We start from the raw sequence: 26406 nt of genomic DNA on the forward strand, positions 1-26406 counted from the left end.
CTACAGCTTCCATTTAGTGAAAAAGACATTAATCATAAATCATAAATAAATGAAATAACTCTAAAAGATTAATTTAAGCTGGGATGAGTCCTTTTGAAATTTTTTTAAAAGATCCTATTTATTTATTTGACAGAGAGAGATCACAAGTAGGCAGAAAGGCAGGTGGGGGGATTGGGGAGCAGACTTCCTGCTGAGCAGGGAGCCCGACGAGGGACTGGATTCCGGGACCCTGAGATCATGACCTGAGCTGAAGGCAGAGGCTTAACCCACTGGGTCACCCAGGTCCCCTGGTATGAGTACTTTAAAGAAGAAAACAAAGTGATAAGGAAGTAAATCATTAGAGGAGGGGTGGGTACCTCTTTCCGTAGGGTAGTCAGGAAAGCCCTCTCTGAGGAGGAAAAGTTGATGCTGAGGCTTGCAGTGTTCACCACTAACTATACTACTACGAATGAAGAGAACATTCCAGACACAGGAAACATCAACTGTGAGGTCCCTGATGTGATAAAAAGCTCGGTGTGTATGAAGACCAGAAAGAAAGACAGATGTGAGAAATGAGAAATCTTGCCAGTGTGACCTTTGGCCTCAATCTTAACCTTTGGAAAAGACATTTTCTTCACATTTTATTATTATTAATGTTAATAATATTAATTGTCTTTATGAAAAATCTACATGTTAGATTGTTATATATAATCTTTCAACTTCCACAAGAACCACGGTATCCAAGAACAGGTATTATTATCCCAGTTTCATACAGGATAAAATAGCTCCCAAAAGGGTAAGTAAATTGCTTATAGTTACAAGCAGTGGCAAAACTGGAACCCATCCTCAGGTTTATCTGTAACACCTACGTCCTTTCATTTCTATTAATTTGTTTGTTTTGTTCAACAAATATTTGCTAAGCCCTATGCTAGGAGCTGGTACACAGAAATGAATAAAGCAAAACATGGTAGGTTATGCTTCCAAAGATGGCCACACGATATCTTCCAACCCAACATGCTGTTTTGTAATGCTGCCTTTCTGCTCTCACATCAAGAAGCAGAATCTATTCCTCCTTTGCCTGACCCTGTGGCTTGCTTTGACCAATAGAATACAGTGGGAGTCGCCATATAACTTTGAAGGCTTGACCTTGAGATATCCGTACTTTCTACCTTCTGTGCTTGGAAAGATGCTACTTGGACCCCAGGCACCGTGCCGATAAGAAGCCCAAATATCAGCAGAGAGAGACCCATGTGGAAAATGAGGACTGCAGTGAGAGCAGGAACCAAGATCCCAGACACATGGTCCCAACAGAAGTATTCAAACCAGACCCTAACCACCGGAGCCACCTTGCTAAAACCCCAGAACATGGTGGAGCAGAGACAACCTTCCATGATGTGTCCTTGCCTGAGTTCTCAACCCACAGAACTGTGAACAAATCAAATGATTGGTATTTCAAGACATTCAGTCTTCAGAGATTCATTATGCAGTAATAGATAAACAAAACACATAAGGAGCCCCAACCTGATAAAAGCAGTAAGCATAAAAATACCTTTTTTTAAAAAAGATTTTGTTTGTTTATTTGACAGACAGAGATCACAAGTAGGCAGAGAGGCAGTCAGAGAGAGAGAGAGGGGGAAGCAGGCTCCCTCCTAAGCAGAGAGTCTGATGTGGGGCTTGATCCCAGGACCCTGAGATCATGACCTGAGCCGAAGGCAGAGGCTTAACCCACTGAGCCACCGAGGCACCCCAAAATACCTTTTTTTTTTTATAGAAAGATTTTATTTACCCATTTGAGACAGAGAAAGAGAGTATGACCAGGGATAAGGGGAGAGGGAAAGTAAACTTCCTGCTGAGCCCAATGCAGGGCTCGATCCCCAGACCCCAAGATCATGACTCAAGCCAGAATCAGGAGCTTAACCAACTGAGCCACCCAGGCATCCCAACCATAAAAATGTCTTAAAAATTGTGTGTATGTCATGAGTGAACAACAGAGAAATATCTATGTCAGTGTAGAGCAAGAATGAAAAACTTTTTTGGTAAAGAGCTAGATAGTAAATATTCTAGACTTTATGGTTCAACTGCTCAATTCTGTTATTGTACAGAAAAACAGTCAAAGACAATACGTAACCAAACTGCTAAGCTTCAGTTCCAGTTTTTGTTTGTTTATTTGTTTGTTTTTTTACAAAAAACAGATGGAGAACAGAATTTTCTTGAGACCTGTACTTCCCAATCCCTAGTCTAGACTTAGAGCATTTTTTGTATATTATTTTTCTTTCTAGAAGAAGTATGCATATTTTTCATCTTCTGGGCTTCTTGGCTCCCATTCCTACATGATGTATCTGAAGCACAGGCTTCCATCTCTTGATTCAGAGCCTAACTCATTAGTTAGCCTGGAGCCCCATTTCAGTTGCTTCAGGAAAGCATTGGTGAAAAATATTTAAACTTTGAAATTTAACTAAAGCCAGTAGAACTTATTAAAACTGTAACTGGATAAATGAAATTTAAGCTGATACTATCTCTTCCCAGTGGTGGTTCCGGTATGGAAGAATAAATAAGAGAACATGTTTGGGATGAAGTTACAAGGTAGGTAATTGCTCATTGGGGAAACCATTCGGGGCAAGGATCTTAAAGTAGGCAGGGAGGCAGAGGTGTGGAATGGATGACTTTGAATATAGCCCCTTGGTCTCTTCTTTCCTGGGCTACTCCATGTGTCACACTGTCACTTACTGGTGTTCATTTCCCCATCCTTGATGAATTCCACCATGGCACAATCTTATAATCATTACTTCTAAGAGGCTCCATTTCTCACTCTTTGATGCATTTTTAAAATATTTATTATATGTATATAATTGCAGAGACAGATACACCTATATATATACCAGCAGGTAAAGAGAGCAATAACTATCATCTGCTTGAATCTTAAGAGAACCAAGGTTTACAGCACATTTCCACCCCAGCCACCCTCCCAATTCCAACTCCAGATGCTGCCCACAATAAACTGTCACCACTTTTCCACAGCATTCCTCTCCCCAAGATTTGGCTCAAACTTTTTATGAGAACATTTCTCCATTCTCAAGGAAACTTGGCCATCAACTTATCTGTGTGTGTAGCACTTTGTGCATTTTTTAAAATATCACTATCATATCACAATGATGTTTTTAAGCATCCATATACTTTATTGGACTATGAGCTTTCCCAAGTCAGGGTACATATCATAAAGCCTGTAATAGACATGCAATCAATAGTTGATGAGTAAATGAATAATAAAAGAATATGATGAATAAGGATTTGTTTAATCCCATGAATTTAAATGTGAAGATAGAAAGACAGGCTAAGTTACTTACCAAACTGAAAATCTGTGCTTCTCCAGTTCCTCCAAGTAAGATAAATCCTCCGCATAATCCTCAATTTCTGTAGTTCTCCAAGCAGCTGATTTTCCCTTCACTGAGTGATCGATCAGACTTTCTCCCTTATCCAAGAAATTAAGGAAACAAAAAAATAAAGTATTTTAGCAGATATCAGATAAAAGGTTTACCTGGTTTCAGTGACATTTTCTCCAGAATGACTTGTAGAATCATTGATCATCTAAAAGCATAGCTAGCCATGGTTTTTGTATTGAAATGATCGTTTTACATTGCACGTTCTCTCATTGAATCAACATGTCTCTACTGGCAGACCGTCATGTCCAATTTTGCATTATTTCACATGGAATAGCCTCTATAAATGTTGGAATTTAAAAAAAAAAAAGAAAAGAAAAACAAGGTCATGGTATTTGTATTGACAGAACTACTGGTTGCAAGTAAAGAAAATGCTTTCAGCAGAAAGGAATTTGAAAGAAAGTTTGAACAATCAGCCTATGGAGAAGGAGGGAAGTAGCTGAGGAATCAAAGGCCACTAGGACTCAGTCTTTCTCCTTCTCTGCTCTCTGCTTCAGCAGGCAACTTCATTCTAGCCTTGCCATGAACAGTTTCTTAGTTCCATAGCTTGTGACTTTCAACAACATATTTAAACTCAGGACCATACAATGTCTGTGGGAGCTAATTTAGTAAACTTCAGTGAATCATGTGACCCATGATGATGGATCTAGCAAACACATTGTCTCATTGGAGAAACTGAGTCCTATCATTTAACCAAGGATTCTTAGGAGCCCCATTATGATGATGAGTAGGGAATAGGAGCAGTTAACCTATTTGGGCTCTTCCTTCCTTATTCACCAAAGCAGTTCAACTTCCATTGATTTATATATTAGGGTCTTTTGTAAGATTTTATTGCAAAATGTTGCCAGTAAAAATTCGTTTGAAAATCAGTAGCTTATGGAAAAAAGGAAAGTAGGCATAACTAACATAAATATGCTTCATTTATTAGTAATAACTAACACTTTCATTTAAACTTTTCCTGTTTTGTTTTTCTTTATACTCTTCTCAAAATGTATTTAATTATCATTTGTAAGAGGAGAGTTACCTGACATTCTTTGATACTAGCTCATACAAGTTTTAGCACAACTTCAGGGTCTACCATTTTGCAATTGCAAAATGTTGCTTTGAATTCAGAGGTTGCAGTAACCAGGAGAAACAGAATGAAACTTAAGTGAAAAAGATCTGTCATCAAATCTCTAGTAAAGTCAACAAGGCGACTTCTTTTTTTTCCTCCCCCTTTTTACTTACTTACTTATTTATTTACTTACTTACTTACTTAATTGAGAGAAAAATAGAGAGAGCAGGGAAGGAGCAGAGAGAAAAGGACAAGGACAAGCAGACTCTGCACTAAGTACAGAGCCTGATGCAGGGCTCAAATCCCACAGTCCCAAGATCATGGCTTAAACCAAAACCAAGAATGCTACACTTGACTGACTGAGACAAGCAGGTTCCCCAAGGCTATTTCTTTTAATATAAAATTGACTGATTTGATTACCTTAAGAACAAAATCCAATTATGACAGCCATTAATTTAAACTACTATTTATTCTTGCCTGGCCACCATCACCAGGGCATTGTACAGACAGCAGACTGAACCACCACCCAGGTCTTCCTGTGAAAAAGCCTATTTGGTTAGCCTGGAGTTTCAGCTTGGAGGATAAGCTTTAGTTTTCCCACACATAGAGGATAAGGAGGCACCTTCAGGTAAAACAAACATGGAGACACCACCCTTGCCCACCAGCTTAGCCTCACTACAGCTTGATAAGAATTCCAAAACAGAGTTCTACAGTTGTCTGGGGCCCTGATGTTATGCAACTGCTATCCAAGGAACACCTCCATATCTCCTGGTCTGGAGGCCAGCAGAGATTATGACTGAAGCCCCACAGTACTATATATACTTACATATTTTTAAAGCTGTTGCCTGAGGGTCTGGCTTCCAATTAGCCCAAGAAGAAGTACTAAATGAGATTATCTCACGTACAGGTCCTGGCATACCCTCAACAGTAGGGACATATCAAAATAAATCAGGCAATTTATTGGAGGTAACCATATCCTGGAAATAACCAAGAGCTTAGGCAAGGTTGAGTGAGAAGGATCATCACCTACACAAGGCCATTCCTTCAAGACTGAGAGGGGTAGCTGTTCACCCAATACATAGGGACAAAAAGAGAGTCAAGCAAAAAAATGAAACAGAGAAATGTGTTCTAAACAAAAGAACAAGACAAAAACCACAGTGAAAGACCTTAATGGTGCAGATGTAAGTAACCCATCTGACAAAGAATTCAGAGTAATAGTCTTAAAGATGCTCACTGAACTCTGAAAAATGGATGAACACAGTGAGAACTTCAACAATGAGAGGAAACAGGAAAGTACCAAGCAAAACTCACAGAGAAAAAGAATGCTGAACTGAAGTGAAAAATACACTAGAGGGACTGAATAGCAAACTGGATGAACTAGAAGAATGAGTTAGGGAGCTGGAAAAGAAACAATGGAACTCACACAGATGGTGTAGCAAAAAGAAAGACATAATTTTTAACAATTGGTATAATTAAGGAACCTCTTGGACAACATCAAGCACAATAACATTCACAACATAGCAGTCCCAGAAGTGGAAGAGAGAAAGAAAGGGGAAGAAAACTTATGTAAAGAAATAATGACTGAAAACTTCCCTCAGCAAGGGATGGAAACAAACACCCAGATCCAGGGATCCTAAAATTTCCAAATAAAATGGACCCAAAGAGAACCACACAAAGACGCATTATAATTAAAATACCAAAGTTAAAGATAAAGAAAGAATCATAAAAGCGGCAAGAGAAAACAAAATTGATATTTACAAGGGGAACTCCATAAAACTATCAGGATATTTTTTCAGTAAAAACTTGAAAACTAGAAGGGAGGGCATGACTATTCAAAGTGCTCAATGGAAAAAACTTCCAACCAAGAATACTCTACCTAGAAAGATTATCATTCAGTTTTGAAGAAGTGATGAAGAGTTTTTCAGATAAGCAAAAGCTAAAGTACTTTATCACTACTAAATTGGCCTTGTCGGGAATGTCAAAGGGACTCCTTTAAGCTGAAAAGAAATGGCACTAATTAACAACAAGAAAATATGTGGAAGTAAAAATATCACTAGAAAAGGTAAATATATGGTAAAGATAGGAGATTAATCACTCCTAAAACTAAGAAGATTAAAAGACAGAAGTAGTAAAGTGAACTAAAATTACAATAATTGATTAAGAAATTGCATAAACTATATTAAAAGTGACAAGAAAAACATAAAATGTTGGGGGAAGCAATAAAAATGTAGAGTTCAGGAGTATGTTTAAATTTAGGTTGCTATCAACAAAATAGAGGATTATATACTTAGTGTGAAATATGTAAATTTCCTGATAACAGCAAAGTGAAAACTTACAATAAATACAGAAAAGAAAATGAGAAAGGAATTTAAACTTAACACTACAGAAAGTTATCAAATGACAAAGGAAGTGAGAAAGAGAAGAAAGGACTAGAGAAGAACTACAAGTACAGCCAGAAAATAATGAACAAAATGGGACCAAATACATACCTATCAATAATTACTTTGAATGTAAATGGACTAACTTCTCCAATCAAAAAACAGAATGTCTGAACACATCAAAAGAGAGAGAGAGAGACACTTCTATATACTGACTATACAGTATGAACTATAACACACTGATGAAAGAAATTAAAAATGACACAAATAAATGGAAAGATATTTCATGGTCCTACATTGGAAGAACAAATATTGTTAAAATGTCCATACTACCCAAAGTTTATAGATTCAGTGCAATCCTTATTAAAATTCTAATGACATTTTCACACAACTAGAACAAATAATTCTAAAATTTGCATATAACCACAAAGGACCCCAGACATCTATAGCAATTTTGAGAAGAAAGAACAAAGCCAAAGTTATCATGCTCCCTGATTTTAAAGTATACTACAAACTTGAGTAAGTGAAGTAGTAAGTATACTTGTAGTAAGTATACTAAAAACTTTAGTAAGTAAAACAGTATGGTATTGCTATAACAACAGACATTTGGATCAATAGAACAAAACAACCCAGATGCAAATGCACACATATGTAGTCAGTTAAATTACAACAAAGGAGACAAGAATATATGATGAGGACAGAATGATCTCTTTAATAATGAAATTATTGAATAACTACATGCAGAAGATGGAAACATGACCACTTTCCTACATCATGCAAAAATTAACTCAAAGTAGATTTAAGACTTGAAAGGGAGATCTGAAACCATAAAACTCCTGGAAAAAACATAGACGATAAGTGTCTTGACAGTGTTCTTAGCAATTTTTTTTCTTTTTTTGATCTGACTCCAAAAACAAGGGAAACAGAGAAAAAATAAATAAATGACACGACCTTAACCTAAAAATGTTTCTGCACAGAGAAGGAAACAATCAACAAAATGAAAAATCAACCTACTAAATGGAAGAAGATATTTGTAAATTATATATCTGATAAAGGATTAAATCCAAAATATAAAAAGAATCTATATAAATCAATAACAACAGCACAAATTCAATGAAAAGATGGGCAGCAGATCTGAATAGAGATTTTTCCAAAGAAGATATACAGAGATGGGTGACAGACATGAAGACATGCTCAAAATCATTCATCAACAGGGAAATGCATCACGAGGAGATTTGCCGTATACCTGTCAGAATGATAATTTTCAAAACAACAAAACAAAACAAGAAACAAGCATTGGCAGTATGTGAAGAAAGGTAAATCCTCATGCACTATTGGGAATGTAAACTGCTGCAGTCACTATACAAATAAAATAAAATAAAATAAAATAAAATAAAGCTTCTTCAAAAAATTAAAAATAGAGTTATTTGGGGAATCTGGGTGGCTTGGTCAGTTAAGTATCTGACTCTTGTATATGGCTCAAGTCATGATCTCAGGGTTATGAGACAAAACCTGTGTCTGGCTCCACACTGAGTGCGAAAACTGCTTAAGAGTCTCTCTCTCTCTCTCCCTCTCCTTCTGCCCCTGCCCCCACCTCTTGCTCACTCTCTCTACCTCACTATAAATAAATAAATAAATAAATATCATATAATCTAGCAATTCATCTACTGTATATGTATCTGAAGAAAACAAAAACATTAAATTTGAAAAGATATCTGCATCCCTATGTTCACTGTAGCACCATTTACAATAGCAAAGATATGGAAACAACTTAAGTATCTGTTGATGGATCAATGAATAAAGAAGATGAATGAATAAAGAGGTTATATATGACATATATAAATATAACAGAATATTACTCAGCCACTAAAATGAATGAAATCATTGCCACTTGCAACAACAATACCTTCATGGTATTATGCTTAGTGAAATAAATCAAACAGAGAAAAACAAACACTGCATTGATTTGAAAAAAAAAAAAAGAAAGAAAGAAAAAGAAAAAGAAAAAACAAACAACAAAACAAAACAAAACCCAGACTCATAGATACAGAGAACAGATGGTAGGTAGCCAGTGTGGGGGTGGTGGTGAGTGAAACAGACGAAGGGATTAAAAAGTATAAACTTTCAGATATAAAATAACTAAATCGTAGGGATTAATGTAGAGCATGCAGAATATAGTTACTAATGTTTTATCAACTTCATATGGTGCGTGGTGACTAGACTTGCTATGGTGACCATAGCAAATGTCAAATCACTATGTTGTCACTGGAACTTAATTATAATATGCGATGTCAATTATACTTCAATATTTTTTTTAAAAGGAGAAACCAATCCCTCTAAAATAAATAAATAAACAAACAAATAAACAAACAAAAAATAAATACTTGTGGTCTTCTTTATCTTTCTTAGCCTCTATAACTTCTGTGTCAAAATGATATTTGTTTTTAAGATTTTATTTATTTAATTGAGAGAGAGAGAGAATGAGAGAGAAAGAGCATGAGAGGAGAGAGGTCAGTGGGAGAAGCTGACTCTCTGCCAAGCAAGGAGCCTGATGTGGGATTCAATCCCGGGACTCCAAGATCATGAGCCAAAGGCAGTCACTTAACCAAATGAGCCACCCAGGTGCCCAATAATGGTATTTTTAATAAGATTATTTAGTATTAGTATTTTTTATTACTCCATTCCTTGAGTAAGTTAAAGAATGACAACAGACTTTAAAAAATATGAGTGTTTTGAAGTGTCCTAATTAAATATATTTGATTTGCAAACCTTACTAGACTGTTTAAAAGATGTTTTGTAACTATTTACATTTTAGATTTAAAGGAATGTCATTATGAATTGCTTAGACATTTTATTCACTTTCTCTTGATAGAAAGCTGAAAGCACCACTAAAAACCATACCATAGATTTGGTGTACCCACCAAAGTTCCTGTTTGGTGAAGTATAGGTTTTTCATGATAGAATCCATTAAATTGCTTTCTATTTGGTTAATCTGTGAATATGTATCCTGGTTGTTCAACCTAATTTGGTAGAAGTGGATGATGATATATTTTTCTGTATCTAGCCAACATGGTGATAACCACACAGTTGAAATTCCAAGAAATACCTAGTAGAGGTCATTTCATTAAGTACTTCTATTGCAATAACAACAGTGAGCTTTACCTCTGGTTGTTAAATCACAAAGAAAAACACCCATGAATTCTAAAAATGACAAGTATTTTTTGAACCTTTGGATTTCCTTTAAAGAATATCTATGTTAATATGCTAAAAAAATTTTTTTCAAATCAATGTTTTAGAAGACAGTAAGTCGTGAAAATTAGTTTATGTCTAAAGAAATGACACCCCCCCCCAAAAGGAACAAAAATAAGAGGTTTTAATCCAAAAAGAAGGTAAGTATGTGCAGGGACGTTCCCAAGTGAGCACCAGGTGTGTGTCTCCTCACAGAGAGGAATAGAAACAATCTGCCAACCACAGATTTATATCCTGAATCTCTACCTGAGAAATAATGCTTTAACTGGGATATCATCAAGATTAGAAAGACAGAAAATAGATCCTGTCTGTACCCTGAAGCTAAAGAACATCATCACTAAAAAGAAATTATTCCAAAAGCAATGTATTTAGAAAGATGAATATCTATACTTTAAGAATTGGTGGTGCAAAATTTGTTCTGGAACATCACATTTTATATATTTTATGTACGGCTACTCATACCCTAATCTCTCACAGAAATCAACAGCAAGTGTTGAAATATAAATTGCTAAAATTCAGAATATGATTTTCAAGTTCAAGGACTAAAAATTTGGTTTGTGGGAATTGTCATTCAAATGTAGCAGTGTTTATGAGGCACCTGGGCCACTCAGGAGGCTAACTGTCTGCCTTTGGCTCAGCTCATGATCTTAGGGTTCTAGGATCAAACCCCAAGACTGGTTTCCTGCTCAGTGTGAAATCTGCTTCTCCCTCTTCCCTCTCCCCAGCTTATGTTTTCTTTCTCTCTCTTTCTCAAGTAAATAAATCTTTAAAAAATGCAACACTGTTTAGAAAACAATGAGTAAGCATTCTTTCAAACACAACACAAAATGACAGCTAGGAGTGTTCTAAAGAATTTTGAAAAATTAAAATGCATAGTGTTGTAGTGAAAAGGGTTGACAAGTGATGGTCAGAAGACACACATTCAAGTCTTCCCACTTCTTTGGAAACTTAGACTATTTAAAGTTCATGAGTTTAAGCTTTTTAACCTGAAAAATGGAGATAGTATTTGTCCTACATAGATCTTGTGGAAATTCTTGTGGAGACAAGACTCTATGGAGATAATAACTATAAAATTCTTCTGGGCATGAGGTGAAGAACATTTAAAATGCTTTAGAATATTAAGGATATAACTAGTATCTGGCACAGTGTACTATGTAGCCCAGGTGATCAACGGAACACTTCACATCCTTTTTTTGGCTTTTATTACAGCATTAGAATGAAGCAGTTAAGTAGAAAATATTATAGGAAGATATATATCAAATCTCAAAGTTGTCCAACTCATGACATGATAAGCTCATTAAATTGCATTATAGGATAGGAAACAAAACCCAGGGTCCCTATCTCCTTGTTCAGAGGTTTTGCCCTTTACCTTGAATTCCTTTGATGGCCCAATCAAATAGCGCGGAAGGGCGTCTATGATGGGACCAATGAGAAGGTAAGTCTTTGTGCAGAGAAAGGGAGTTTGAAGTTCACAGGCCAGTGGCACCGGTGCATTGGAAAAGCATTAGAACAACGAGTCTCCACTTGGCAGCAGTGTTTTTTCCCCAAACTCCTTACAGGGTCTTTGTGCGCAGCTCCAAGAAGCACTGTTCATCTGCCCATCTGGCCAGACGAAGACCCAGGGGATTGTTTCATCAAAAGAGAGAGGCTTAGAGAAAGGAAATGGTGAATAAAAGGCTGAATCCCAAGGATTACAAATGCGTTTGAACTGCCCTGGGAAGATCAGAAGGGAGCAGTGGTGGACGCTTTAATGCCTGCCCCACGAGGTGCACCGGTTTTTTTTTTTTTTTTTTTTGTAAGAAGGCAGAGAAGGAGGGTTTGGGGTGGATGCACTCTAAGAGGCTTGCGTTCATAAGATCACAGAACTACAAGCCAGAGATAATAACAAACACCAGGTGCATCTGAATTATCAAAGCAAACAAACATGACATCATGTTCAATCCCACCCATGCTGTTATTAGCATCAAAAAAAAAAAAAAAAAAAAAAAAATCATAGCTCCAAATTTAACCAGTCTAATCCTGAGGCCATCCAGCAAGAATCCTTCCTCCTCTTTCTTGAATTCGTATATGATACGTGTACCAGAGAATTTTTCAAGATAAGCTTTCCATTAGCAATGCCCACGGAGAAACAAGATATCCCTGGTTGCCTAGAATTTACCTAAAGAGAATTCACCTACATTGAGGAACCAACTCCCCACCCAGGCTTCTGTTTCTGCGCTCTGGAGGAGAACTAGCATTGCTGGCCTTTTGGAACCACAAATTTCGATTGTTCTCTGGTCCTGTATTATTTGGAAAGCTGATGCATCCCTTGTGAAGTTGAATGTTAACCTCATTTGCCCACAGCCACCCTAGAAATTGCCTAGGTTAGCTCTTTCTTATCAATGGAAAACCCAGATTAGTCTCCAGTAAGCTTGCCAAGATGAGGGAAAAGGGAAAACACTTAAGTTGGAGTCGGGGGTCTTAGATTGAGGTTTGGTTGGTGGTATAACTGCCCTTGTCCACATCACTCAGTCACTTGATTCTGGGTGATGGGTGTGCGTCTGCCTCTCCTGTCACAGGATGGCTTCACTAAGGCATAATCCCAACAAGAACAAACTTCTTCCTGAAGCAATTCAGTTAAGACACCGTCCCAAAGAGGCTGACCCGCAGGGAAGAGCATAATATCCCAAGCAACTGACTCACAATTTTTGAAATATAATATTAAAAATAAAGCGAAAAGGAATTCCTTCATTGAACATGTAAAACCAGAAAATATAGGGAAGAATATTAACTTTTCTGGATAATTGTACTCTTTCTCCCATTATCTATTTAAGCTTTTCTTCTAATCCCTGGCCCTGGTCCTAATTAAATATAATATTAAAAATAAAGTGAAAAGGAATTCCTATATTGAACATGTAAAACCAGAAAATATAGGGAAGAATATTAGCTTTTCTGGATAATTGTACTCTTTCTCCCATTATCTATTTAAGCTTTTCTTCTAATCCCCAAATTTAAATTCAACAATTAGTATGAAAAGTCAGAAAAGGACTTAGAAGACTAATATTAGATCCACAATACCCCAGGAGTCTTGTGTGCATACCCTTTTTTCAGTGTTCCAAAGAGTGTACATAAAAGTACGTAATACATGGGGTGGCTGGCTCAGTCAGTTAAACTTCTGACCCTTAATTTTGGCTCAAGTCATGATATCAGGGTTGTGAGATCGAGGGCCACACGAGGAACTCGTGCTCAGTGGGAGTCTGCTTGAGGATTTTCTCCCTCTCTCTCAGCCTCTCCTCCTGCTCAGGCCTTCTCCCTCTCTCTGATATAAATAAATAAACCTTTAAAAAAGTACATAATACATAATAGTATTTAATATGTAATATGTATAAAAAGGTCATGAGCTTTCCCCCTTCCTAGCAAGTTGTTCATTTCCTTATCCTAGCCCTTAAATTCAAGTATACGATCCAAAAAGTAGAACACCATGTATACCTAGCTTAAAGGAGAAAATAACTCCCAAACATTTTGAAGTATTAATTCATGATGAATACAAATATGGAGTCTAGAAACAGTCTGGATTCAAAGCCCAGCTATGCACTTATTAGTGACGTTATCTTGGCTAACTCACTCCGTCTCCCATGCCTTATTTGCCTCACCTATAAAATAGGGAAAATGATGATAATGGTAGTGTCTGTCCCATTAGCTGGCTGTGAGAACAAGATGAGTTATTTAATGCAGAGGATGGAGAACATTTCCCGGAACCTAGTCATATCCAAGCACTCAGTAAATACTGAACTCAAATTTCCTCAATATAAATTTCACTAAACTTTTGATTCCTAAGTTTCCTTTTTTAATATGAACTGTGATAGGAACATAGTAATTGTGAATGCTGTAGTGGCCATGAAGACATTAAACATTTAGTCATTTATTTGAGTAGATGGTGGTCCGCTATTTAGAGACGAGAGCAAGACTGACTTGAAAGTCTGTCTTGAGTGTAAGGCAAAATATTGGTTCTAGGGGTGCCTGGGTAGCTCAGTTGGTTAAGTGTCTGCCTTTGGCTCAGGTCCTGGCCCCTGGGTCCTGAGATTGAGCCCCATGATAGGCTCCCTGCTCATCAGGGAGTCCGCTTCTCTCTCTGCCCACCCCCTCTTCTCGTGCTATGGCTCTCTCTGTCTCTCCTTCTTTCTCTCAAATAAACTTTAAAAAATCTTTTCAAAAAGTTAGTTCTATAAATCTATATCTATTTAGCCAGGAAAGTGGAAAATTAATGATTCAAGTAATTTGTATGAGAAAAAGCAGGGATTGGAGGACAATCCTTTCACTTCGATCTTCCAGCCAGACCAATATTTTTGAATACTTAAAACACAAAGCCACTTGCTCTACATAGATATGGATTTTGCAAAAGGCTGAATATCTAAAAACTGGGTCCAGTAATGCTGGTAAAATTAATTTAACCGAGATTTGAAAAGCCAGGCTATGTCATTTATATAAGTTTATCAAGACAGTTTCTGGACAGACTTCATGACAGCCGTGATCACGCCAAATGAAGCACAGTACGATCAGCACATTTTCTAATCACCCTCCCCAAGCTGGAAAGAGTCTTGTACACTGATTAAATTAACTAAAGTCTTCAATGGCTGAAAGAAGTCTGATTCGGATGTAATAAAAATTTATTGGCATTACTGATTTCACAAACGTCAGCTGCTTTAGCGTGCCCCACACTTCAAAACCTGCTTTGAAGACCAAATTACTTTCTACCTGTAAATATATTTTAAGAAATCATAGTTAATAATCAGGGGCTGCTGTTTTCATGGTCTTTCCAAAGCCAACATTTACAGCTTTCATCTTACCTTCTTGTGTAATTCATGGTCTTCTTTTAAGAGATTGAGATCACAGTCCATAGGGCAGGGACCAGTTTTATTAGAAATGCTTCCTAGGGTTAAAAACAAAAGGTGGAAAAAAATATATTACATATTTTCACTTCAGAGGATATGTAAGTTTATACTACTGTAATCTAAGAGTTTATATAAAGCCTGACAAATGAGGCTAAAATAAAGAATTGTAAGAAGAAAGCTCTAAGATGTTCTATAGTCCACAATTTTAATTCACTCAATGTATGAACTTCAAGTAGAACTCCACCAACGGCCATGCCACGGGTTTATAATTTACAAGCAGCAATTGTATCTGATCTGCTTTCCTACCTACATCCAGGTGGCATTCTCCATTATCAGCTATTTTTCCAAGTTTTCGAAGAGACTCCTCTGTACCTTTTTTAGTCTCAAGGTATAAAAAATTCTGTTCTCTGTCTCAGTAGCCAGTATTTCCTGCCTGAGCTATCTTTCCCATATCGTGCGTGATTTATTTTATACCACAGTTTCACAGTCCCAGCACTATTGATATTTGGGACTGGATAATTCTTTGTTATGGGGGCTGCCCTGTTTTGTAAAATGTTTAGCAGCATTTCTGGCCTCTACCCACTAGATGCCAGCAGTAGCTTCCACCTCTCCAGCCCCTCCACATGTTTCACAACCAAAAATGTCTCCAGGCATTACCAAATGTCCCCTGGAGGACAAGACATCTCCAGTTGAAAACCACTGTCTAGATCAAAAACTCTCTTCAAAATAAAACAAAATTAAAAAAATGAAAAACAACAATAACCAAAACCCCTCATTTCAGGCAATGTGTCTTGTTCATCTTTGTTTCTTCTTCTGCAGTGTCTAACAGGGCCTGAAATACTGTACTTACAATACTGTTTTATTATTATTATTATTATTATTATTACTACTATTATTATTTGAGAGACAGAGAGAGTGAGAGAGAGCTAGAGAGCACAAGCAGGGGGAGAGACAGAGGGAGAAGGAGAAGCAGATGCCCTTCTGAGCAAAGAACGTGACGCTGAACTCGGACCCAGGACATGACCTGAGCCAAAGGCAGACACTTAAATGACTGAGCCACTCAGATGCCCCAATACTGTTTCTTAAATTATAAATCAGCCAATTAATCCATCTCATAAAGTTGACCCAACATCTTTTTTTTTTTTTTTTTAACCATAAGCAGCCAAAGTCTTGCTGCTTGTCCTCTTCTCCCCCTGCAAGGATGAAACATTATCATCCCCTGGCCCTTAGGAATTGCACTTGGGGACATTTTTAAAATGAGATTACCATAGTGTAAAAGTTTTAGGACCTGGTCTCCATGTCTACATGCTTTAGAAAACTTTTTCTCCCTAAAGATGACCCAGCCAGCCTCTTCTCTCCAGTCGAGGTCTATGTGGCTCATGCATTTTGATGGTTTCATTGTATTTTCTGACTCTGTTCCTGGTTGATGGTGCCAAACTGAAGGCAAATACCCACAAATGTCCTTCTTCAGGTAGAGTCTGACGGGTCAGGTGCTCCTTGTGTGAGAAGTCTGGCACTTTAGTCTATTGAGTTGAGAGTGCTATAAATTATTAAAAGAGCTTCCTTGGGTCTAAAACAGAATTCATTCATAGTGAGGTTGATATGGCCAAAATCAAGATAAGAAAGAGAGGAGAAGGGAAGTAAGTGAAGTTACATTTTAAATATACCATTCTTTTAAAAGAGTGAAAATTTAAATTTACAGCACATAGCTGGTAGGTGGAATAACAAATATGAAATAATAATAGAATGAATTTTTAGTGTTTTTGCTCAGCTTCATATGTATTATATTGTTTACTACACATACACTCATACAAAACAGTTAGAAGAGCCAGCATTACCTCATACGACAGACTTGGAAATTGAGATTCGGAGAGATCAGAGAACTACACAAATCAGATAGCTAAAAATCTGAAATTTAAGCCCAGTTTTATTTGACCCCACGTCCATACATTTAACCCTTCCTTTGCATCTTAGGTGAGAACCATACCCCATTTCTACTTATACATATTTTTTAAATGTTGAACAATATATTCACTTTTTTTATTGCTGCTGGAACACATTTCCACCAACTTAATGACTTAATATTCATTTAAATATTTTGCAGGTCAGAAGTCTAGGCAAGCATGGCCCAGCTGGTTCCACTTCTTCCAGGTCTTATCCGGCCAAAGTCAACATATCAGTCAAGGCTGCGGGTCTCATCTGGGTCTTGGGATCCTCTTCCAAGCTTGCTGGTTATTGGCAGAATTCATTTCCTTCTCATGCTTTCCTTGCACTCTCCTTTAAGCCAACAACCATGGGATGCATCCTGACGCTCTGAATCTTTCCAGTTTTTCTTCCTGCCTTCTCTTCTGCTTACCAGCCTGAGAAAATCCCATCCATTAAAGGTTCATGTGATTAGATTACGTGCACCCAGATCCTCTCTCTCGTGGTGTGTACAGCTTCTGGGGATGAGTGCTTACACATCTTTGAGAAACCAAGTTAGAAATCCTGCCGACAGGAACAGTCGCTGATGTAATGGAATTTATATTGGTTTATATTAAAATGTGGTAGTGCTGTGCGTGTCCAGGTAATAAAGTCCCGACCAAAGAGATAGTCTTCTCAAAGTATTTAACATTTTCTTTGTTCTTACATAAAATGTCTTCTGCTCCAAAACCTATTTTCTAACTTATAAAAATGTATATAGTGAATACATACACATGAGGTAATTATTAATGTACACTTCCTATAATTATATGCCTTATGTAACATCTACTATACATTGTATAAATGTATACATTTTGTGTCATATTACATCTTTTTCATAAATTATACCTTTTTCTCATTTTAAAATGTTCTTCCCTTACTCTTTAGATCTGTTTAAAAATTCAGTGTTAACTTGCTTGATGTGGACATTGCTTCTTGAGACAGTTTTATTTTTGTTTTGTTTTCTGGAATCAGTTCATTCATTGCTGTTCAATATTTCTTCCAGCATGCTTATTGTAAGCTGTAGGTTTTCTTTCTAACTCAGTTTGACAGTATCTTTTACTGGGAGAATTGTCATATTTTTAGAAATATTACTTTACTTTTCTACTTCCCTCTTTCCTTTTCTTTGTGTTGCTGATTCTCTTGGGATAATGATCATTTCTTTTGGCCTTTCTTTCCTTAATGTATGTTCTCCATTCAATTATGCTTACTTTCTTTCTCTGTAATACAGGCATATATTGTATTATATTATATTATGTTATGTTATGTTATATTATATTATATTTATTAATACAAAATTAGGGTACCACATAGTGTCTGGTTCTAATGAAGGACTGGTAAAAGACCAGCAGAGTGAGAGAACCATGGCAAAGGGAAGGATATGAAAGTGTATGTCCACAGAAAGCATACAAGTGTCCCATGAAAGAGGAGATCAGCTTTTAAAAACCTAACAACATCTACTGTTTGACAACACCAGAGAAATAAGCTCTTCTCTGCTGTCCAGCCTTGGCCTTCCCCTGATTAGATCCTGAAGGAGTCAATAGCCATGATTCAGAAGATGGAGAGAAGGGGTAGAAGCATAATACTCAGAAAAGAAGATAGCCGAGTTCTGCCTTCCCTTCTCAATATTTAGGACCAGCATGAAGGAAGCAGCAAGCAGGATGAAGCCTTTAAGAGAGGTTGAAAACCATTTCTTTTTTTTTTAAATTACTAGCCCAGATAAGGATATGAACCAGGGATTTCAGACTGGACGTAAGGGTGCTAGTAAGGGAGGAATGATGTCTCACCACAGACTCCCTTCATAGAAGTACTCATCTCATCGCTCTAACTCCACATGCTGTGTTTAAGATAAAAGACGTATAAAATAAGATAAAAAGAGAGAGGAAGGCAAACCAGAAGACACTCTTAGCTCTAGGAAACAAACTGAGGGTTGCGGGAGTAGTGGGTGGTGGGGTGGGGTAACTGGACACATGATGTAATGAGTACTGGGTGTTTTATGCGACTGATGCATCACTAAATTCTACACCTGAAACTAATCATATGTTAACTAAATTGAATTTAAATAAAAAATTTTAAAATAAAAATTTAAAAAAAAGCTTTTAAGAAAAAAATAAAAAATAAAAAAATAAAAGGCAAGAGCAAACACCACCATACTCCTTGCAGACTTTAATGCCTGAATCAGATAATGATGTCACTGGCCACTTTAATGCCACACACTCTGTATTCTCCCTGGCTAAATCCAGAATATCTGAGTCCAATATTATTACTTTTAAAAATCAAAGTGCTGAGGGATAATTTATATATGATAAAATGTATATATTCTAATTTAATAAGTTTTGACAAACATATGCACCCATGTAAAATATAAAGCCTCACCACAAGTAAAATATAAAGCCCTTAGCATGACCCCCTTAAATTCTCCCATATCCTTTGCAGTTGATCCCCTGTCCCCAGCACACACACACACACACACACTCACTCACTCACTCCTGGCAACCACTAATCTGACTTCTACCGCTACAGATTGGAATCCAGTTATAAAATTTCATACATATGGCATAATACAGTATTTATTCTTTTGTGCCTGGCTTCTTCCACCCAGAACAGTATTTTGATATTCATCACTTTTTCTGTTACTGAGTAATAAGCCATTGTGTGACCATACTGCAATTATTTATTACTTCATCTAATGATGGATATTTGCATGCAAATTTTTGGCTGTTGTGAGTGAGCTGCTATGAACACTCATGTGGTAGTCTCTTTGTGGACATGTTTTCATTTTTATATAATAGGAGTAGAATCACTGGGTCTTTGATAAGTGTCTATTTCATTTAACAAAAAACTGCTAGTTTTTCAAAGCAGTTGTGCCATTTTATACTCCTACTAGCAATGTATGAAAGTTTCCTCTAAGTCATCATCAACACTTGGTGGTATTTTTGTTTTCGTTTTGTTTTTAATTTTGGCATATTAATGATCATGAAGTGGTAACATGTAGTTTTTTTTTTTCTTTTTTTTTTTAATTAACATATAATATATTATTTGTTTCAGGGGTACAGGTCTGTGATTCATCAATCTTACACAATTCATAGCTCTCACCACAGCACATACTCTTCCCAAGGTAACATGTAGTTTTAATTTGAAATTCTTGACGACTAAAGATTCTCTATGAACTCCTTGGGCAATTCTATATCCTTTTATGAAACTTCTAAGTATTGTAATTTTTTTTAAGTCTGTTTTCTTCTCACTAGTGAGTTGTAAAAGTTCTCTATATAGTCTGGATGCACACCCTTTTTCAGATATAGATACTACAGTTGGCTTCTTTCTATAACTTGTCTTTTATTTTTTCCTAATGGCAACATGACAAGAAAAGCTTAATTTTGTTGAAATCCAATGTATTTGTTTGGTTTTTTTTCTTAAAGTAGGTAATTTCTGTGTCCTGTATAAGGACAAAATTATAAAGATTTCTCCTATGTTTTCTTCTAGAAGTTTTGTTGCATTGGCTAGGAACTCCAGGATATGAAATGATGAGATGAGAAACCCTTGAAACTTTTAATCTTTCTCCATTAAATCAGAGAAACACTGCTATATTATTTAAATCTTTTAAAATAGACTAAATTCTAATTTATTACCCATCATATGATCTATCTTGCAAATAGTCTGTGTTTCCTTGAAAGGAAAGTGTATGTTGCTGTTTTTAAGTGAAGAGTTTTGTAAATGTCAATTGGATCAAGCTGGTTCATAGTGTCATTCAGACCTTATATATCCTTCTTGATTTATCTCTTTGCATTTTCTTGATGATTAGTGATATTGAATATCTTCGCATCTTTTTATGTACCTGCTGGCCATCTATATATCTACCTTGGGAGATGTCTATTCAGATTCACTGCCCATTTCTTAATCAGATTTTTTTGAAGATATTGAGTTTTGTAAGTTATTTATATATTTTTGATATAATCTCCTATCAAATATACCATTTGTAAATATTTTTTCCCATTTGGTAGATTGTCTTCATTTCATTTCATTAGTGGTTTACTTTGCTGTGCAGAAGTTTTTAATGTAATGTAATTCCACTTGTGTGTTTTTGTTTTCTTTGTTTGTTTGCTTTGGTTTTATTTCCTTGGCTTTTGGTACCAAATCCAAAAGGCATCATCAAGATCAACGTCAAAGAACTCATCATCTGTATATCTTTAGTTTTATGGTTTCAGGACATTTCATGAATATTTAATCTCTGTCATTAAGAGCATATTTAAGGTTGTTGTAGCTTCCTAATAAATTGCCCCTTTCATTGTTGTCTCAAAGTTTACTCTCAGATTTCTAATATGAGATATTAATGTGATCACACTAGTTCCCTTATGTATAGCATTTCCATGGTACATATTTTTCTGTCCTTTCATATTCAGATTTACCATGCATCTCTTGTGGACAGCATACAGTGGAGTCTTGCATTTTGATTTAGGTTGACAATCCCTGCTTTTTAATTTAGTTATTTAGTCTTGAACATTTTATGCAATTATTTATATGGTTGAGTTTGTCTACCATCTTGTTATTCACTTTTTGCTTTGTGCCTTTTGCTTCTTTGTTCTCCTGTTGAGCCTCCCTTGCCTACTTTTGTGTTACATACATATGTTTTTAACACTATATCTTCTTTTCTCCATGTTCCCCCTTCTTTTCTCCATCACATTCTATTATTTCTGCATCTTTGAGGTTGTTTTATTAGTTAATCTAGGACTAATAGCATGGATTTTTAAATTATCCATGTCTATTTATAGTCAATATTATAGAATTCCATACTTCAAACCTGACATTCCCATTATCCACTTCACACCTCACTTCATAAATAATAAAGTCATAACAGTATGATTCTAGCTCCCACCCCTCATCCTTTGAGCTATTGTTATCATGTCTTTTATCAGTACATGGTTTACAACCTCCCCTCACAATGTCATTTTATTTTGTTTAAATAGTTACATTTTAAGAATATTGTTAGATGGATGTGTCTTTAGTATTTAACTCTATATTTGCAATTTCTGGAATATCACCATTCTCCTGTGTAAGTCATCTTACAACATTTTCCTCCATCCTGAAGAATATTCTTTAGCTTTGTTTGTTTATAGTGCTGGTGTGCTGGAGAAATATTTTTTCAGCTTTGCTTCATCTGAAAATGTCTTCATACCAACCTTAATTTTTTTTGAATTTTTTATTTTTTATATACATATATTTTTATCCCCAGGGGTACAGGTCTGTGAATCACCAGGTTTACACACTTCACAGCACTCACCAAAGCACATACCCTCCCCAATGTCCATAATCCCACCCCCTTCTCCCAAACCCCCTCCCCCCAGCAACCCTCAGTTTGTTATGTGAGATTAAGAGTCACTTATGGTTTGTCTCCCTCCCAATCCCATCTTGTTTCATTTATTCTTCTCCTACCCACTTAAGCCCCCATGTTGCATCACCACTTCCTCATATCAGGGAGATCATATGATAGTTGTCTTTCTCTGCTTGACTTATTTCGCTAAGCATGATACGCTCTAGTTCCATCCATGTTGTCGCAAATGGCAAGATTTCATTTCTTTTGATGGCTGCATAGTATTCCATTGTGTATATATACCACATCTTCTTGATCCATTCATCTGTTGATGGACATCTAGGTTCTATCCATAGTTTGGCTATTGTGGATAGTGCTGCTATAAACATTCGGGTGCACGTGCCCCTTTGGATCAATACGTTTGTATCTTTAGGGTAAATACCCAGTAGTGCAATTGCTGGGTCATAGGGCAGTTCTATTTTCAACATTTTGAGGAACCTCCATGCTGTTTTCCAGAGTGGCTGCACCAGCTTGCATTCCCACCAACAGTGGAGGAGGGTTCCCCTTTCTCCGCATCCTCGCCAGCATCTGTCATTTCCTGACTTGTTTATTTTAGCCAATCTGACTGGTGTGAGGTGATATCTCATTGTGGTTTTGATTTGTATTTCCCTGATGCTGAGTGATATGGAGCACTTTTTCATGTGTCTGTTGGCCATCTGGATGTCTTCTTTGCAGAAATGTCTGTTCATGTCCTCTGCCCATTTCTTGATTGGATTATTTGTTCTTTGGGTGTTGAGTTTGCTATGTTCTTTATAGATTCTGGACACTAGTCCTTTATCTGATATGTCGTTTGCAAATATCTTCTCCCATTCTGTCAGTTGTCTTTTGATTTTGTTAACTGTTTCCTTTGCTGTGCAAAAGCATTTGATCTTGATGAAATCCCAATAGTTCATTTTTGCCCTTACTTCCCTTGCCTTTGGCATTGTTCCTAGGAAGATGATGCTGTGGCTGAGGTCAAAGAGGTTGCTGCCTGTGTTCTCCTCAAGGATTTTGATGGATTCCTTTCTCACATTGAGGTCCTTCATCCGTTTTGAGTCTATTTTTGTGTGGTGTAAGGAAATGGTCCAATTTCATTTTTCTGCATGTGGCTGTCCAATTTTCCCAGCACCATTTATTGAAGAGGCTGTCCTTTTTCCATTGGACATTCTTTCCTGCTTTGTCGAAGATTAGTTGACTGTAGAGTTGAGGGTCTATTTCTAGGCTCTCTATTCTGTTCCATTGATCTATGTGTCTGTTTTTGTGCCAGTACCATGCTGTCTTGATGATGACAGCTTTGTAATAGAGCTTGAAGTCTGGAATTGTGATGCCACCAACATTGGCTTTCTTTTTCAATATCCCTTTGGCTATTCGAGGTCTTTTCTGGTTCCATATAAATTTTAGAATTATTTGTTCCATTTCTTTGAAAAAGATGGATGGTACTTTGATAAGAATTGCATTAAATGTGTAGATTGCTTTAGGTAGCATAGACATTTTCACAATATTTATTCTTCCAATCCAGAAGCATGGAACATTTTTCCATTTCTTTGTGTCTTCCTCAATTTCTTTCATGAGTACTTTATAGTTTTCTGAGTATAGATTCTGTGCCTCTTTGGTTAGGTTTATTCCTAGGTATCTTATGGTTTGGGGTGCAATTGTAAATGGGACTGACTCCTTAATTTCTCTCTCTTCTGTCTTGCTGTTGGTGTAGAGAAATGCAACTGATTTCTGTGCATTGATTTTATATCCTGACACTTTACTGAATTCCTGTATAAGTTCTAGCAGTTTTGGAGTGGAGTCTTTTGGGTTTTCCACATATAGTATCATATCATCTGCGAAGAGTGATAATTTGACTTCTTCTTTGCCGATTTGGATGCCTTTAATTTCCCTTTGTTGTCTGATTGCTGAGGCTAGGACCTCTAGCACTATGTTGAATAGCAGTGGTGATCATGGACATCCCTGCCGTGTTCCTGACCTTAGCGGAAAAGCTTTCAGTTTTTCTCCATTGAGAATGATATTTGCAGTGGGTTTTTCATAGATGGATTTGATGATATTGAGGTATGTGCCGTCTATCCCTACACTTTGAAGAGTTTTGATCAGGAAGGGATGCTGTACTTTGTCAAATGCTTTTTCAGCATCTATTGAGAGTATCATATGGTTCTTCTTCTTTCTTTTATTGATGTGTTGTATCACATTGACTGATTTGCGGATGTTGAACCAACCTTGCAGCCCTGGAATAAATCCCACTTGGTCGTGGTGAATAATCCTTTTGATGTACTGTTGAATCCTATTGGCTAGTATTTTGTTGAGTATTTTCGCATCTGTGTTCATCAAGGATATTGGTCTATAGCTCTCTTTTTTGGTGGGATCCTTGTCTGGTTTTGGGATCAAGGTGATGCTGGCCTCATAAAATGAGTTTGGAAGTTTTCCTTCCATTTCTATTTTTTGGAACAGTTTCAGGAGAATAGGAATTAGTTCTTCTTTAAATGTTTGGTAGAATTCCCCCGGGAAGCCGTCTGACCCTGGGCTTTTGTTTGTTTGGAGATTTTTAATGACTGTTTCAATCTCCTTACTGGTTATGGGTCTGTTCAGGCTTTCTATTTCTTCCTGGTTCAGTTGTGGTAGTTTATATGTTTCTAGGAATGCATCCATTTCTTCCAGATTGTCAAATTTATTGCCGTAGATTTGCTCATAGTATGTTCTTATAATAGTTTGTATTTCTTTGGTGTTAGTTGTGATCTCTCCTCTTTCATTCATGATTTTATTTATTTGGGTCCTTTCTCTTTTCTTTTTGATAAGTCGGGCCAGGGGTTTATCAATTTTATTAATTCTTTCAAAGAACCAGCTCCTAGTTTTGTTGATTTGTTCTATTGTTTTTTTGGTTTCTATTTCATTGATTTCTGCTCTGATCTTTATGATTTCTCTTCTCCTGCTGGGCTTAGGATTTCTTTCTTGTTCTTTCTCCAGCTCCTTTAGGTGTACGGTTAGGTTGTGTACCTGAGACCTTTCTTGTTTCTTGAGAAAGGCTTGTACCGCTATATATTTTCCTCCCAGGACTGCCTTTGTTGTATCCCACAGATTTTGAACCGTTGTATTTTCATTATCATTTGTTTCCATGATTTTTTTCAATTCTTCTTTAATTTCCCGGTTGACCCATTCATTCTTTAGAAGGATGCTGTTTAGTCTCCATGTATTTGGGTTCTTTCCAAACTTCCTTTTGTGGTTGAGTTCTAGCTTTAGAGCATTGTGGTCTGAAAATATGCAGGGAATGATCCCAATCTTTTGATACCGGTTGAGTCCTGATTTAGGACCGAGGATGTGATCTATTCTGGAGAATGTTCCATGTGCACTAGAGAAGAATGTGTATTCTGTTGCTTTGGGATGAAATGTTCTGAATATATCTGTGATGTCCATCTGGTCCAGTGTGTCGTTTAAGGCCTTTATTTCCTTGCTGATCTTTTGCTTGGATGACCTGTCCATTTCAGTGAGGGGAGTGTTAAAGTCACCTACTATTATTGTATTATTGTTGATGTGTTTCTTTGATTTTGTTATTCATTGGTTTATATAGTTGGCTGCTCCCACGTTGGGGGCATAGATATTTAAAATTGTTAAATCTTCTTGTTGGGCAGACCCTTTGAGTATGATATAGTGTCCTTCCTCATCTCTTATTATAGTCTTTGGCTTAAAATCTAATTGATCTGATATAAGGATTGCCACTCCTGCTTTCTTCTGATGTCCATTAGCATGGTAAATTCTTTTCCACCCCCTCACTTTAAATCTGGAGGTGTCTTCGGGCTTAAAATGAGTTTCTTGGAGGCAACATATAGATGGGTCTTGTTTTTTTATCCATTCTGTTACCCTGTGTCTTTTGACAGGGGCATTTAGCCCATTAACATTCAGGGTAACTATTGAGAGATATGAATTTAGTGCCATTGTATTGCCTGTAAGGTGACTATTACTGTATATGATCTCTGTTCCTTTCTGATCTACCACTTGTAGGCTCTCTCTTTGCTTAGAGGACCCCTTTCAAGATTTCCTGTAGCGCTGGTTTGGTGTTTGCAAATTCTTTCAGTTTTTGTTTGTCCTGGAAGCTTTTAATCTCTCCTTCTATTTTCAATGATAGCCTAGCTGG

The 26406-nt window shown here is 36.7% G+C and overlaps 1 protein-coding gene across 1 annotated transcript in view; it reads right to left on the minus strand.

Annotated features, from left to right (window-relative positions):
* The window catches only part of LOC131834722 (uncharacterized), a 224048-nt gene that overhangs the window by 136059 nt on the left and 61583 nt on the right, over nt 1–26406 (minus strand). The window contains exons 6-7 of the mRNA XM_059179359.1: nt 14924–15006; nt 3324–3448 (exon numbers count right to left, since the gene is read on the minus strand). Of these exons, the coding sequence (XP_059035342.1) occupies nt 3324–3448; nt 14924–15006 (208 nt within the window). The remainder of the gene's footprint in view (nt 1–3323; nt 3449–14923; nt 15007–26406) is intronic.

This window comes from Mustela lutreola, chromosome 6 (assembly GCF_030435805.1).
Source record: "Mustela lutreola isolate mMusLut2 chromosome 6, mMusLut2.pri, whole genome shotgun sequence".
NCBI classification, from domain to species: domain Eukaryota; kingdom Metazoa; phylum Chordata; class Mammalia; order Carnivora; family Mustelidae; genus Mustela; species Mustela lutreola.